The sequence below is a fragment of the Acomys minous genome (genome assembly GCF_964271855.1).
Source record: "Acomys minous genome assembly, chromosome: 14".
Taxonomy (NCBI): domain Eukaryota; kingdom Metazoa; phylum Chordata; class Mammalia; order Rodentia; family Muridae; genus Acomys; species Acomys minous.
Genome location: NC_140496.1, coordinates 84,648,381 through 84,662,931, shown reverse-complemented (window position 1 = coordinate 84,662,931; position 14,551 = coordinate 84,648,381). Strand labels below are relative to the sequence as shown.

General features: G+C 41.6%; 1 protein-coding gene across 1 annotated transcript in view; it reads left to right on the top strand.

Annotated features, from left to right (window-relative positions):
• ENPEP (glutamyl aminopeptidase) overlaps positions 1-14,551 on the top strand; it is a 76,993-nt gene that overhangs the window by 35,222 nt on the left and 27,220 nt on the right. The window contains exons 9-11 of the mRNA XM_084757619.1: positions 412-477; positions 636-787; positions 9,184-9,263. Coding sequence (XP_084613745.1) covers positions 412-477; positions 636-787; positions 9,184-9,263 — 298 coding nt within the window. The remainder of the gene's footprint in view (positions 1-411; positions 478-635; positions 788-9,183; positions 9,264-14,551) is intronic.

Sequence of the window (14,551 nt, the reverse complement as noted above, 5' to 3'; positions counted from 1 at the left end):
GCACGCCTTTAATACCAGGACTTGGGAGTCAGAGGCAGGAGGATTACTGTGAGTTTGAGGCCAGCCTGGTCTACAAAGCAAGTCCAGGACAGGCAAGGCTACACAGAGAAACCCTGTCTTGAAAAACCCAATAAAAAAATAAACAAATAAATAAATATAAAAATAATAGTAATAATAATGGCTAGAAAAATGGAAAGTAGATTAGTAATATGAAAATCACACAGCATTGCTATATCGGTGTCTGTAAATGATGCTTTACTGCAAGAAAGCCACGGTTGTTTCTTATATGTGTTTTGTGCCTGTCTCATCTCATGCCGGGGAAACGGCATGAGCAGTTGAGGAAGGTCAGGCTGTGGCTGTGGAAGTACAGGGAAAGCCAAGACTGGGCTTGAAAACATTCATCTTTTACAGATGTACTTGCAGAAATTCCAGTTCAAGAATGCAAAAACTTCAGACTTTTGGGAATCACTTCAAGAGGTAAGGAAAGCAGTATCTTCAAACCATTTCTTTGCCCAACTTAAAAGTGATTTACACTTTAACATCACTAATCTTTAATTTAATTTCTCATTATTTATAAATTAATGGAGCTCCATTGTCCACACCCCACCCCCACCCCACCCCGCCTCCAACAACAGGCAAGTAACCAACCTGTGAAAGAAGTAATGGACACTTGGACTAGCCAGATGGGCTATCCTGTGGTTACTGTGGCTGAAAAGAAGAATATCAACCAGAAACGCTTTCTGTTGGATGCCAAAGCTGATCCTTCCCAGCCACCATCAGCACTTGGGTAAGGCTTTATGATGACACACTGAAAAAGAAGTGTAGACATTATTCAACAGAAATGCTTAGGTCCTACTACAGTTGTACGATTGGTAAGTGACATTATAAAGGCACAGCCTTTAGGCAACAGGGAGTTCAAAGCTAAGCTAAGTGACAGACTTCACACACACACACACACACACACACACACACACACACACACACACATCTCTTTTACCTAGACACCAAACAGTAGAAGAATGACAGCAGTAAATAAAAAGAAATAAAGCCATGATGGCATTGAAAATGAGTGGGTGGACCTGTAGACAATGTGGAATGCTGGGAGAAAGGCCGAAGGAGAAACTGTGGCCCAAAAAGGAAGAAGGAAAGATGGTGACGGAAATGACAAGGTCTTCCCTGTCCCTAGTCAGGCTCTGTACTCACGAAGTTCATGAAGAGTGCAGAGGAACCATGAGAAATGAAGCTGAAAATAGGTTGAGGAATGAGTCCAGACTGTGCCATTTGGACCTACCCTCTCCACTGTGTTCCTGTTCGTCACTGTTGACTCACTGTAGAGGACTCTCAGAAGTCTGGCAGGGTCAGCAGGCAGAAATCCAGATGGCTTGTTTCCCCCCCCCCCCCCAAAACAGACAAAACCAGCAGAGGATAGCCAAAGACTTTCACATCAAAGCCTTTCTTGTAAGGCAGGTGGCCTGAGGCTCCCCTAAGACCTGCTAACTGGAGAAACTTATTTCCAAAACCTATCTTCCTCCTTGACAGTAGAGATAGCATCCCAGCCCCCATGAATAACCAACTTGAGCTTGGGAGATGATTCAGTGGGTAATGGACTCGCCATGTAAGCCTGAGGGCCTGTGTTTGCATCCCTAAGAACGCACTTGAGGCCAGATAGCATAGTGTGCATTGGTAACTGCTATACTTCTATGGCAAGATGTATGGTGGATGCAGGACACTCCCTAGCATCCTCGGCTAGTCTGCATACACAGAAGTGGGTACTAGAGAGACCTTATCTCAAATAGGATGGATGGTGAGGACCAGCACCCCAGGTTATCCTCTAACCTCCACACAAGGGCCATGGCATGTGCACACCTGCACAAAAACAGGGACACACATCATACATGCAGACACAAAGCAATAGTCAACTCAACTCTCCTTTCTTAAGTAACGGTAGACAGTGGAGGACCAGGAGACACATGAAAAAATCCCCTAAGCATAAAAGCTTAAATCCCATGTGGACAAGCAAATGAAAAAAAAAAAAAAAGTCCTGATTCTATAAATACAATTTAGAAACAAAAACAAAAACAAAAAAAAAAAAAAGAAAAGAAAAGAAAAGAAATATTCAGAGGTTTTAAAAAGTTGTTATGCTTATCATCCAAGACAGAGTGTCTTAGAAAGGGCAAACTGAGAGCACAGAAGGAACCCTAAAATTTTAGTTGATGTAAATTTAGAAGAAATTCTCCAAAAATATAAAACCAACACAGTGAGATAGTAAATATGAAGAAGACAAACATGAAAGCTTAGAGCCTGAGAAAGAGGTGTCCCTCAAAAGAAAACAGCCAGGCATAGTGGTATTGTCAGTAAGAAAGTGTTAGGACCCGACCCACGTGTGGCAAGAGCTGTATTTCTTGCCAATTGGCAGGGATACTGTTTGGAGCTTGTCCTTGGGCCCTGTGGATGTTTTTGCATGGAAATGAACAAAGGCTATAAATTGACCTCCGAGAGCTGATTGTGAAGCATCTACTAAGCACTCAGTGGCTTAGTCTCATTTTACTGTACTAACAGTGACACTGAGAAAGACGGCGTGTGCCGCTTGCTCAGAGGTCCACTTGGGACCTGAAAATGATTTCATTTTATAAGGTTTTATTGTTAAAGGGAAATAGAGGGACAAGTAATATAAAGGAGCTAACCCATGCCTCTCGTGGATAAATTACAGCATACTGGCTAAATAAGTTAGTAAAGATAAATTGCAGAGCGAAACCAGAAGCCTTTGCCTGAGGGAGGATGTGAAGGCTGAGGGTTTTCAGCACCAGCTCTTCAAGTTTTTGATTAATGAGGAATTTCTGTACAAATTGCACAAGTTAGAGTCCCCTGACTATCTAAGTAGCTCTTCATTTAGAAATATAATCAAATCCTCTTGTATATAACATAGAAATGTATAAATGTAATCAAGTTCATCTGAACACTACTAATTAAAACTTTATTAAATTCATTTCAAAGCCAGGTGGTGGTGGTGGCGGTGGTGACACCTTTAATCTCAGCACTTGGGAGGCAGAGGCAGAAAGATCTCTTAGTCTGGGACTCCCTGGTCTATAGACTGAGTTCCAGGACAGCCAGGGCTACACAGAGAAATCGTGTGTCAAAATCCCTAAAAACAATCGTTTCAAAGTATGAGGTCTCAAATAAGATGTATAAAGCTGCATCGGCTACATTTTTATTTCCTATGTATGTTTATAGATCTAATTAAAGCATAAATATAGGGCCAGTGCGACGGCTTAGTGGGGGAGGGGCCCTCGCAGCCGAATCTGATGACCTGAGTTCATTCTCTGAAAGCCACAAGGTGAGAGGAGGGGACTGGCTCCAACAAGTTGTCCTCTGACCTCCACTTATGTGCCCCCTCCAGACTGAATAAGCAAGTAAATAAGTGTAAAGATGTTAAACCCACATACAGAGTGTATCAGAAGATATTTCATTGTGTTACAAAGACAACCCACAATCTTACCAAACAAGATTTCCCCCCTAATCTTAAGCATGGCTATGGAGTTAAGATCTTTTTAAAAACTCCAACTCAATTTGCAAGCTAATATATTATTCTCTCTGATTTGCTAGATCTTTAGAAAATGTCTTAAATAATATAGATCCGGTGAAGCATGATGATCTCAAAACCAGTTAAGAGTATTGGTCGTCAAGCCTTGTCCCAGTACTGTAGACACTTGTAGGCAGTTACAGAGCTATACTGCATACAATTCTGAGGTACCAAGCCGTGCCCTCCCTTGCTGAGGGAAAGACAATCAGACTTTCAGGACACCAAGCCCTGGGACATTGGATGCAACAACCATCCTGAGGACATCATTCTGGTCCAGCTAAGCCCTCTCAGCATGCATATTGGGTAAACTGGAATGTAACAGAACATCACCAGCTGCCTGGGCATTGCTCCAGTCCTACCCTCAACTATTTTTTTTCAACTTTCCTTTATACTTTTAATATTTACTTTGAGTGGAGAGAATTTTATATCGTTGTCTCCACTACTACTGAAGAGATCTTTGCATCCGTTTTGTGATGATTTTGATGTTATTTCATGTAGTTTTTATACTACTGTATGTCACATGTAAACTATTGCAAGGTGAATTATTTAGTAGTACTTTCTACAACATGAGGGAGCAGAATTATAGGGTATAAAGAAGGTATTTTGGAAAGTTTTAATAACTATAAACTGGCTTGTTTACAAGTACTGTTTTGCCTCAGTGAAGTAGCTTGGCTAATTTTAATACTACTAGACCATTTCAGTGTCAAATTTTCAAAGCATTTCTCATATGTGAAACAAGTATCCATTGGGAAGTTCACAATAATTATTCTCTCCTGTCCTACTTGTGCACTGATTGACAGTCTCAGTTCACTCGGGGAGGGGTGTGGGAAGTGCACTGATTGACAGCCTCAGCTAGCTGGGGGAGGGGCGTGGGAAGTGGCAGAAGACTTTGTTTCCTGGGATTTAGTATTTAAGGTGAGAAAATTGGTGCAAAAGGAGTGACTATGACATTTATGAGGAGTTCAGAGTTTGAAAGCAGTCATTTGTGTATACTATGCAACACTGAGCATTGATTAAGTGGCTAGCGCTACTGGACATCCTTTAGATGTGTTTTATGAAAGCAGATGTGGAAACTGGGGCAAAATGATTGTGCAGCTCATTCAAGATTGCTTAGAGAGTAAGTGATGGGACCTTCACTTGAATGCAGGCAGACGAGCTAAGGAACCAGGCTGCATAGAATGGCTGGGAAAGTGGTAGAGCAAGGTGAAGAGAAAGCCCAGAACAGGCGTGCAAACCAATGTAAAGATTTTGCCTAGGAGTGTGCAAGTTCAAGGGAACTAAAAGAGAGAATTGGCTGGATGATATCTGTATTTTTCCCAAGTTCCCTCCAGCAACAACATGGTGGGTAGATTAGAAGGGAAGGGACCTCTCAGGTGGAAGTAGGGAGACCAACAAGGAAATAAAATCCTGCATCCAGCAAGCCGCGTGACAGGTGATGGAGATGCAAGGCCCAGGGCTGGGCTGATGGGTGTGGCAGATATGCCAAAGTTTTGCGTTGAACTAACATTTCTAATGGAGCTATAACGTGCTAGGAATTCAATCAGTGGTCTTGCAGAGGGCAGTTTCCTTTTCAGAATATTCTTCTTAACATACAGGGCAACCTGACCATATTTCTAGAGAACTTAACAGACACACGGCACACACAGCACAGATTTGGTGAAAGGTTTTACTTTCTGTCTAGAACTTGGCTTTGTGAATTAGACACTGACAACACGCTGGGACATTTCAGAAATTAAAATCACCAAGGCATTAGAATTTCAGAAGGCATCAGAGACTAGAGAGCACTCAAGCTCTCTAGACCATTTCTCTAGACCAATTAGATTCTTCCAAGATGCTGATTGGTATGTACCCGAGCTGGCGAAGAATCCAGAAAGCCTGTGGTACTTACCCTACTGGGAAGCTGTCAGCCTGCCCTGAAAGCCTCAGACACTCAGCTCTCCCACAGGGGGCACAGTCCAGTCACACTGGGAGTCTTGCTGTAAGACAAGCTCTGAAAACTCACAGTTCACTTCAACTGGACACCTATGCCAGCGTAGATCACTGAGGTATATATTTCTGGGTACCTATGTCAGTGTGGGTCACTGGGGCATATACTTCTTGGTACCTATGCTGTTGTGGGTCATCAGAGGATAAACTTCTGTATACTTTAGAAGAGGCTAGGATAGGGGAAATCGGTTGCTTTTCACTCTTTCATTATACCTGGATTGAAGCATAGGTTGCCTTGTTTTCAGGTAATGATTCAACTATAAAAGACAACTTAACACAGGGCACACGCACAGCACTCAGGAGGCAGAGGCAGGCAGATCTCTGGGAGTTCAAGGCCAGCCTGATCTACAAAAGGTAGTCCAAAATAGCCAAGGCTACACAGGGCTGTCTCAAAAAACCACCACCAACAGCAAGAAAAGTCAACTTAAATGTTTTTGGCTTGATTCTGCTAATGGTTTTTAAACTGTTTAACTTAATGGTTGGTATTTTTTGTTTTAGCATATTACATTGGCCATGTATTTGCTTGAGTTTGGATATTAAGCAACAACATCCTTCTGTCTTGCAAAACAAACTCCTGCTAGGCACGTTTCCCAGTAATTGTTTCCTCCTGTCATATGTAGCCATTGATTTATTACACTGAAGACAGTCGGCCTAGGCTTTGTTTGAGCTAGAGAGATTGTAGTTTAAAAAAAAAGAAGAACCAAACCAAAGAGCCCTTCTTGGCTATCAATTCCACTTTATGCAGACCCTCAAATTACAGCCAAGTGAATTAAACACACCATTAGGCATAAAATCCTTTTGTGTTGTAATATATTTAAAATTTTATTCAGCAAGAGAGTACAGTAGTAACATTGATATGTTAATATTTTTCTTAACTTTTTAACCAGATAGCATACACATCTTGTGATTTTGCTTTTGTTTTTTTGAGACAGGGTTTCTCTGTGCAGCCTTGGCTGTCCTGGACTCACTTTGTAGACCAGGCTGGCCTCGAACTCACAGCGAACCACCACCACATACACATCTTATTTTGAGTCCTGGAGACATGAACTTTAGAGGTTATTTATCATAAAGTAGATTTATTTGTCTTGTGTTTATAATATATGATTATATATTCATAAGAAAATATTGTTTTTTAAATTATAAGTATTATCTGTAGGCCCGGCTAGCAATCAATTAAGACACAGACTCTTGTTATATTTTAAAATAGCCTTAGTTAACCTGGGGCAGGGCAGATCTCAGTCCTTTAAACTACCTCCCATAATGGGGCAGGCATGGGATCTCTGCCTCAGTCCCATGCCATTTGCTTCTAATAACTTCTATCAAGCTACCTCCCATCCATAATCCCAAATACTTGCTAATGTTCCTCATCTGGCCTGGATTCTCCATCCACGCCGGCCATGTGCTTCTCCTCCAGCTAACCCATGGCGGCCTTCCTCTCTTTCCTTCAGGTCTCTCTCTTTCTCTTGATGGCGGTCCTTCCTCTTCCCAGAATTCCTCTCTCTCTTAGCCCCACCTGTTTCCATTGCCCTGCCCAGGTGGGATGGCTTTTTATTAAGCAAAAAGTAAATCACAGAGACAGTAAGCAGTAATTAGCATCAAAATACATCAGACCATCCCCCATCAGGAAAAGAAGTGAAAAATAGGCTCTTTCTTGTTGGGAACATTTGTTAAAAAGCAACAGTAGCTGAAAAAGGAGGCAAGAGACTTTGAGACAGAAGTGAGTCTTCTTTGTGGTTCACTTTATTAAGATATTAGGTTGTAGTAAATACTTTCAGGTGGCCCATTATCTTGTATACTTAGCATACATGAATAAAAAAAAAATGTCTAAGCAGTATCTTCATCCACAGGGTGGGGGTTGGGGGTGAGGGGAGAGAGGTGGGAACCGGTCCTTTTCTAGCCTCAGCCTCCCTCTGTTCAGAGGTGTTCCTGTTTGGTAGATGACTGCGCTCTCAGTCACACTGTGAGTTGGCTGACCTCTTCTGAGCATGTTTCTCGTTGCTTAATCCAAGATTAGGAGAAACAGAACAGAAAGTTTTATCATTCAAACAGGCCATTTCTCCATCTCTGCCAGTGGGATTTCCTTCTACCGGACCCTGGATGCCCACTCCTCATTAAGAGACAGGAGAAAGGGAGGAGATGGGCCATCTTGCACAATTAAGTCAGTGTCAGTGGAGGAAAGCAGAGTGGCCATATTTAGCATTGATAGAGCCTGTAAGAAGGTCAGAACACTCATTATACCTTCAGCAATGATTCCTGGTACCCCTGAATTTAGATAGCATGAAACACCCTTTATTACTTCATTTACCTGATTTCCACTCTTGGACATTTTATGTTCCCAAATTTTTGTCTTTGCTCAACTGAGATTAGGTACAATGTCATGATGCTAATATTAGAAGATTGTAGCGCAGCGTGGCAAGACCACAGAATGGGACTCTTTACAATGCTGCTTTGTTCCTCTTCTGAGAAGCTGTAAGGCTCCCTAAAAACAGACTGGGAGATGGCCATTCAAGAAAAAGTGACTTCCTAGGAAGGCATAGGGGAGTCAGGGTGGGGATGCACCATCTGTGGAGAGTAACTGGCTGCCAGCCGCGGGAAAGCTGTTTCCCACATACCTGGAAAATTACATAAGCTAGGCTGTTGTTCCCATCCACGGAGGCGAAGGACCACATTCAGAGAAATGAATTTTCCTGGAGCTTTGGGCTTTGAGGCCCCAGCGGCCAGAGGGCAGCTCCCACCCTGTTAGCTGAGCAGGGAAGCATACTCAGATAGGGAGATGAAAAAAACTGCAAGGAGATGGCATTGGGTACGCCTGAAGCACCCACGACATTCACTGTAGAACCCAAGAAACCATTTACACCCTGGTCTCCTGAAATATGCAGCCAGACATTCCACCAGAGACAGGAGGATTGCAAGTTCAAGACCTGCCTGGGATGTATAATGAATTCAAAGCCAGCCTGACAAGTTTAGAGGGGATTGGTCTCAAAATGAAAAGTTAAGAAGTGGCTCTTATTAATGGGCATCATTGGCACTCAGGAGGCCCTAGAGTCAGCCCTCCAATTCCATGGAAACAGACACAAACAGTAAAACAAAACTAGTACCCCTCCCCTGAAATATTAAGTAGCTAAAGAGAACACTGGGGCACCCAAGAAGTAAGTCTACCTGGTGCTTTTTTTTTTTTACAGTACTGATTCTCACAGTTGGAGTTATTAAGTGGTTTCTAGAGAAGGGCACAAAATACTTAGTGGGTAGGAGAATAGAATTTCAATACAATTTGACAGAAAGCACACCACACTAGATCCTATGTAGGCATGCATGCAGAGGCTCTGCACTATGAGGTAAAATGCTACATTTATGCAAGTTGTGCAAGAGGTTTATTTCAAAACACTTCTTTATTCACCCTTATCTAATTTTATGCAAAATTCTGCAATTTGTGGGTTTATAGAAACTGAGAACTGTCCAAGGCGTGACCTCTCTCATCCCTGGAGTACATTTTACAAACTCTATGTGGTGCGCACTACACACTGGCCAATAATTTGTAAAGAAAAATGTGCTCATCTGTTGATTTTGATACATAAGTTTTTTGTGATTAAGTTAAATGTTTTTCTTAAAATTTTTAGTTACACATGGAATATTCCAGTTAAATGGACCGAAAATGATGTTTCAAGGGTCACAGTCTTCAATCGGTCAGAAAAAAATGGTAAGTATTATTTAACATATCCACTTCCTTTTTTGAATTGATGCATTTCAGTAAGCAAATATAAATACAACGAGGCAGCCAGCAATTAAGCCAGACTTTTAAATTTCAGCTAAAAGTCATCTCTCAAATAACTTATCAACAATTATAAAATTTTGGCTACAGTGAGAGCTTTCCCACCTTGATGTGCCCTTTTTAGTGATTTATCATGGCAGACAGAAATAAATGGCCAGAGCCAAAGGAATTTTACTTATATGCCAATCATTGGAAAACCAAGCTGTAAGATTCCTGCCTTTCCCTGGATTCCCAAGATCCCTCCCCTCCCTTTCAACCCACCCTTCTGTCCTTTCTTCCTCCTGCTGCTCTTTATATCAAATAAGAAAGATACTGAATTTCTTAAAATGCTAAGTGAACGGCTTACTTTTTATTTATTTATTTAATTTTTTGTGAGGGGAGGAGGTTTCCAACACAGGGTTTCTCTGTGTAGCCTTTGCTGTTCTGGAACTCACTCTGTAGACCAGGCTGCCTTCGAACTCACAGCAATCCACCTGCCTCTGCCTCCCGAGTGCTGGGATTAAAGGCATGTGTGCCACTACCGCCTGACTGGCTTGCTTTTTAATGTTCTCTTTGAAATGGAATAATCAGCTGTAGGTACAGTTTTTGGCTTCTGTTTTCCTCGCTCCATTGATTTTTCTTTTCCTTATTTGAAAAAAAAATTAGCGTTCATTAAAAACAAGGAGGTCTTATTACAAACCTCCCAATTGTTGGGGGCTGGGGGGTCAGTAAGAGATTCTAGCAACATCAATCCCAGGAGAATCTTGCTTCTTTTTTCTTTTCTTTCTTTCTTCTTTTGAGATATTTTATTTGTGCACTTTGCCCTCCTAACTAGATCTTAAGTCACTTGAGAGCAGGCACCATCCTAACTCATCCTGTATCACAGGAGCTAAGAAACGGACTGTCTTGCTTTCTATGCTTTGACCATTGTACTTGTTTTTGTGCTGTAAAACATTTATGGAAGACAGACCGGATTTTTTTTTTTTTTTAAATTCTGTTCCCTGAAAACTGTGGTCTCAGAACAGCATATTCTTTAGGTTTTCCCTGAAGTTTCTTGAAACTAAAAGTATCCTACATTCCTTTTTCCGGTCCTGGCTACTTGTCCCCAAATCACCCATTTAAAGTGGATTACCTGAGCTGGGGTTAGAACTCAGTAAGCGTGCTTACGCAGCATGCACGAAGCCCTGGGTTCAGTTGCCAGCACCACACATAACCAGACATGAAGGTGAGCAGCTGTAATCCCAGCACTCAGGATCTAGAGACAAGAGGACCATTGGCTACATAGTGAGTTCAAGGTCAGCCTGCAAGCAAGGGCATGATGCTCTGGCTCAAAAAAACAGAACGTACTTCATCTTTTTGGATAAGTTTGTAGCTACATGATGCCATCACCTCAGAAAGACTCCCATACATTTAGTGATTGCCTGTCTGTCCTCCACATGACCAGGCCTCAAGCAATTGCTGAATGTCTGCCAATGAGAACTTAACTTACTCTGGAAATTAGTTTTGTGAAATGGCATAATAGTGTTTTTCTACTGTCTCGTTTCAACTAACTTAGGCTTTCCAGGTTTCATCTGTGTTGTGGCAAGGGTCCATTCTTCATTTCCTTCCATAAAGGGCATATACCATTCAATATTCATATGGCTACATCTCCTTTTCTTTATCTGTCTGTCCATCTTTTTAACAGAATACTGTTAGAATCATTTGTGTAGTGGTTTTTCTGCCTCATGTTTTTTCATCTTTACTGTTTCTTTCTTTCTTTTTTTTTTTTTGCGTTTGTTATAAATTGTCTTACATTTTTATTTCTACGGTCAACTCTCCCATATTCACTATTATGAAGGTAAATCCCATCTCCAGGCTGGACCTGACAGAAAATATGTTCATTAGAAAAGTCCCCCTTCGTCATTTATGCTAATTATTGTTATGACACTGTGGCCAATGACTCTGAAACCTTCCAGAAATACCAGATTTGTCTCAGTATTCAGCATGTTTATGCTGTGCTTGAGTTCTAAGCTGAATGTCTTGTGGTCTGTCTGCTGACCATTTTCCTCCTCACAGGCAGGCTTGCCAACGGAAAATGAAGAGGACAGAAAGAGAAATAACAGGCAGTAAAGATGTCCCACAGCGCTCATAAAAGTCACAATGAGAAGGTTAGGGTTTCAGCGCCTTCACATGAACCAACGCCGCATATTTTCCCTGTTGGTTGTTGTGTTTAGCTGATGGTCAGAAGACTGTCTCGGCAGCAGCTTGATTTGCCGTTTACAAACTTAAAAACATGAATAATTCATCCGTTCTAACACAGTTTTTCCAGTGCTTTCATGGAATGAGGATTTCACATAAGAGAATGTTCTAGAAAGTGATAGCTCACTCTCAGGAAACAAACGTCAAAAGTCCAGAATAAACATCCTTCTAATACTTGTTATATACTTATTAGAAAGAATTTTTGGAATACCCAGTCCTTAATTTATTAGTTCAATCTTTCAGGCAAGTGTTTGTTTTGTTTCGTTTTGAGACAGAGTCTAGTGTAAGCCATCCTGGACTCCCATGTAGTCAAGGATGACCTTGAACTCCTGACTCTCCTGCTCCAGCTTGTGAGTTCGGGGATTACAGGCATGAACCTGTACTCCTGCGTTATACCATGCTGGGGATGCAATCTAACATATCTAGGCAAGCACTGCGGGAACCAAATTAGCACATTGCTAGCTCAAGCATGTATTTTCGTACTTATGTGTATGAGTATGCTATCTTCATGCGCATCAGAAGAGGGCATCGGATCCTATTACAGATGGTTGTGAGCCACCATGTGGTTACTGGGAATTGAACTCAGGACCTCTGGAAGAGCAGCCAGTGCTCTTAATCCCTGAGCCATCTCTCCAGCCCCAAGTATTTTCTTAAAAACAATTTTGGGGACAGTTTGGGGATGAACACCAGAAGAAGTGCAACCCTCCCTGTCTTACAGATGATCTAGGGCAGGTCTGCAGACAGACAGATTCTGTTGTATACTCTGTTGCCATGATACAGGTGGTAAAGGCACCACAGGACAAGTACCAGTGTAGATTTAGGGGTTCAGAAAAGGTTGCTGTGGAAAACAAGAGCTCAGGGGCTCGCTGGAGTTTGAGGGTGATAGGACTGCCCAAGTCCCATGGGGACCTGCACCTCAGACAGCGGAGCATAGTGTGAAAGCAAGAGGAGAAGGAACTTGCTGCTTCCTTGTAGCTTTTAGACATGTCACACATGGCACATGGGCCACTGTTGGCCTGTGTCTCTCCTGCTAATTTGGAGAAATGAGCAACTGTACGGTTGTTGCTACTGCTCTGTTTCTCTAGCAGACACTTAGTGATTGTTTATTGTATGCAGGAGTGAATAAAGGGCTCGGGTGTCCAAGAAGTTATGATACCAAACCTACCTTTATCTGAAACTTCAGGATCATGACTGGTCTCTTCATCAGAAAAAAAACAAAAAACAAAAAACCAAAAAACAAAAACAAAAACAAAAACAAAAACAAAAAAAACAACTAGGCATCTTTTCCTACTTCAAAGTGCCTGCTCCATTTTTAGGCTATGCCATGAGTTCCTGTTTCCTGTCTGAGGACATCTTCAGCTCAGGGCCCAGATGACGAATATGTCCTGAGTGTACTGGATGGGCATCCAGCTCAGGTTACCTGCCTCACGTCCCTGCTCTTGGCCACTCTGATGATTCATCCGTTAGAAATGCTCCAAGCAATAATAGGACTTCCGGGATCTTTTATTTACACAAATACTGTACAGGATATTTTAAGCAGCAGGAAAAATATGTTGTTTCTAGTAAAAGAACTAAATCTCACACAAAAATGTTTTCTGTCTGTTCTAACCTAGCCTTCCCTCCTCCCAAATCACCCTCGTTTAAGTTGTCTTAACCCTGTTAAGTGAACTTATTATTATCAAAATATATTTCCTTATCTTTACTGCTGCTATTTGTGGCCACTGGGATTTTCTTGGCAGATACTTATTATAAATATCTTTCTTATATAGTGCTGGCAGCTTTGTTAGTCCTGTAATTCTGAGTGTTAGTGGTTGGTATTTGAACAGAAATCACTGTTATTGAAACTCCATTTTCTCTCTTTTCTTTTCTAATTAAATTATAAGCTCCTTGAAGATAAAAAATACTTATGATATCTCTTGTCCCCCATCTATTTTATTATCAACAAGTGCTAGGCACATGGTAAGAATTTGGAAAGAGTGTGTTCAGTGGAGAGCCATGAGCCTAATCTGTTCTTCCTAGATTTTACTTGTGTTGCGATTTAGTTACACCTCTGCTTCGATATAAGTTGCTATTTTTGTTATCACAATGCACCTACATCTAGTAGGATACCATCTATAAGCTTTGATTTGTTATGTTCTAACATTTAGAAGGACTCACAGAACAAAGAAGTTATCAATCCTGTCTACGCACAGTGTTCCTGTAAGCATCACTCCAGGACTGGTGTCTAGGAGAGGGACTAAAACATTATTTCAGGTGTGGAGTCAAGATGGCCTGTGACATTACTATAGCAGATGGCCTGTGGCATTCCTATAGGAGAGGGCCTGTGACATGATTGCAGGAGTGAGATTTTGGGGAAGAACTAAGATTTTATTCCAGGGATGTGGTCTGAAAGAACCGAAGGCCTAGGACAGGCATAGACTTGGGGATGATGATTTTTATAACTTTCATGTTTGTGATACTCTGAATTTGAATGAGCAAATCGTAGTATTACTGAATAGAGTTTACTAAAATGTTTCAAATGGGAACATTCGACTTTTTAACCAACCATTGCCTAGCACATATCTTTATATGTGTCAGGGAGGGAAGGATTTTCTCACGTTTTCACGCTTGTGTAATGTACAAAACTAGAATCAGTTATGCTGGTTTGTCAGCTCAGCCCCCCCTCCCCCCCCCCCCCCCCCGGTCAATCAAGTCTTGGAAGATTTATTCACCTAAACCAAACAGACAAGAGAGTAAGCAAGAATGCTAACTGTTGTATGTACTCACCAGGTGTACTGGCCTGATGAACCAGCACACTCATGTGGGCTAATTAGATATTTCTTCCCAGTGACAATATACTGAGTAAGGATTAGGGGACCCTAGGGTAGAACCATCATTATAAAGATGTCATCAAACTAGGATAGTGACACTGTGCATTGTCCAGGTGAGCCAATCATTGTACCTATAAACTGTCAACAGTGTCTTGATGCGTAAAAAGTCTCTTGTTGGTTCAACAGTCA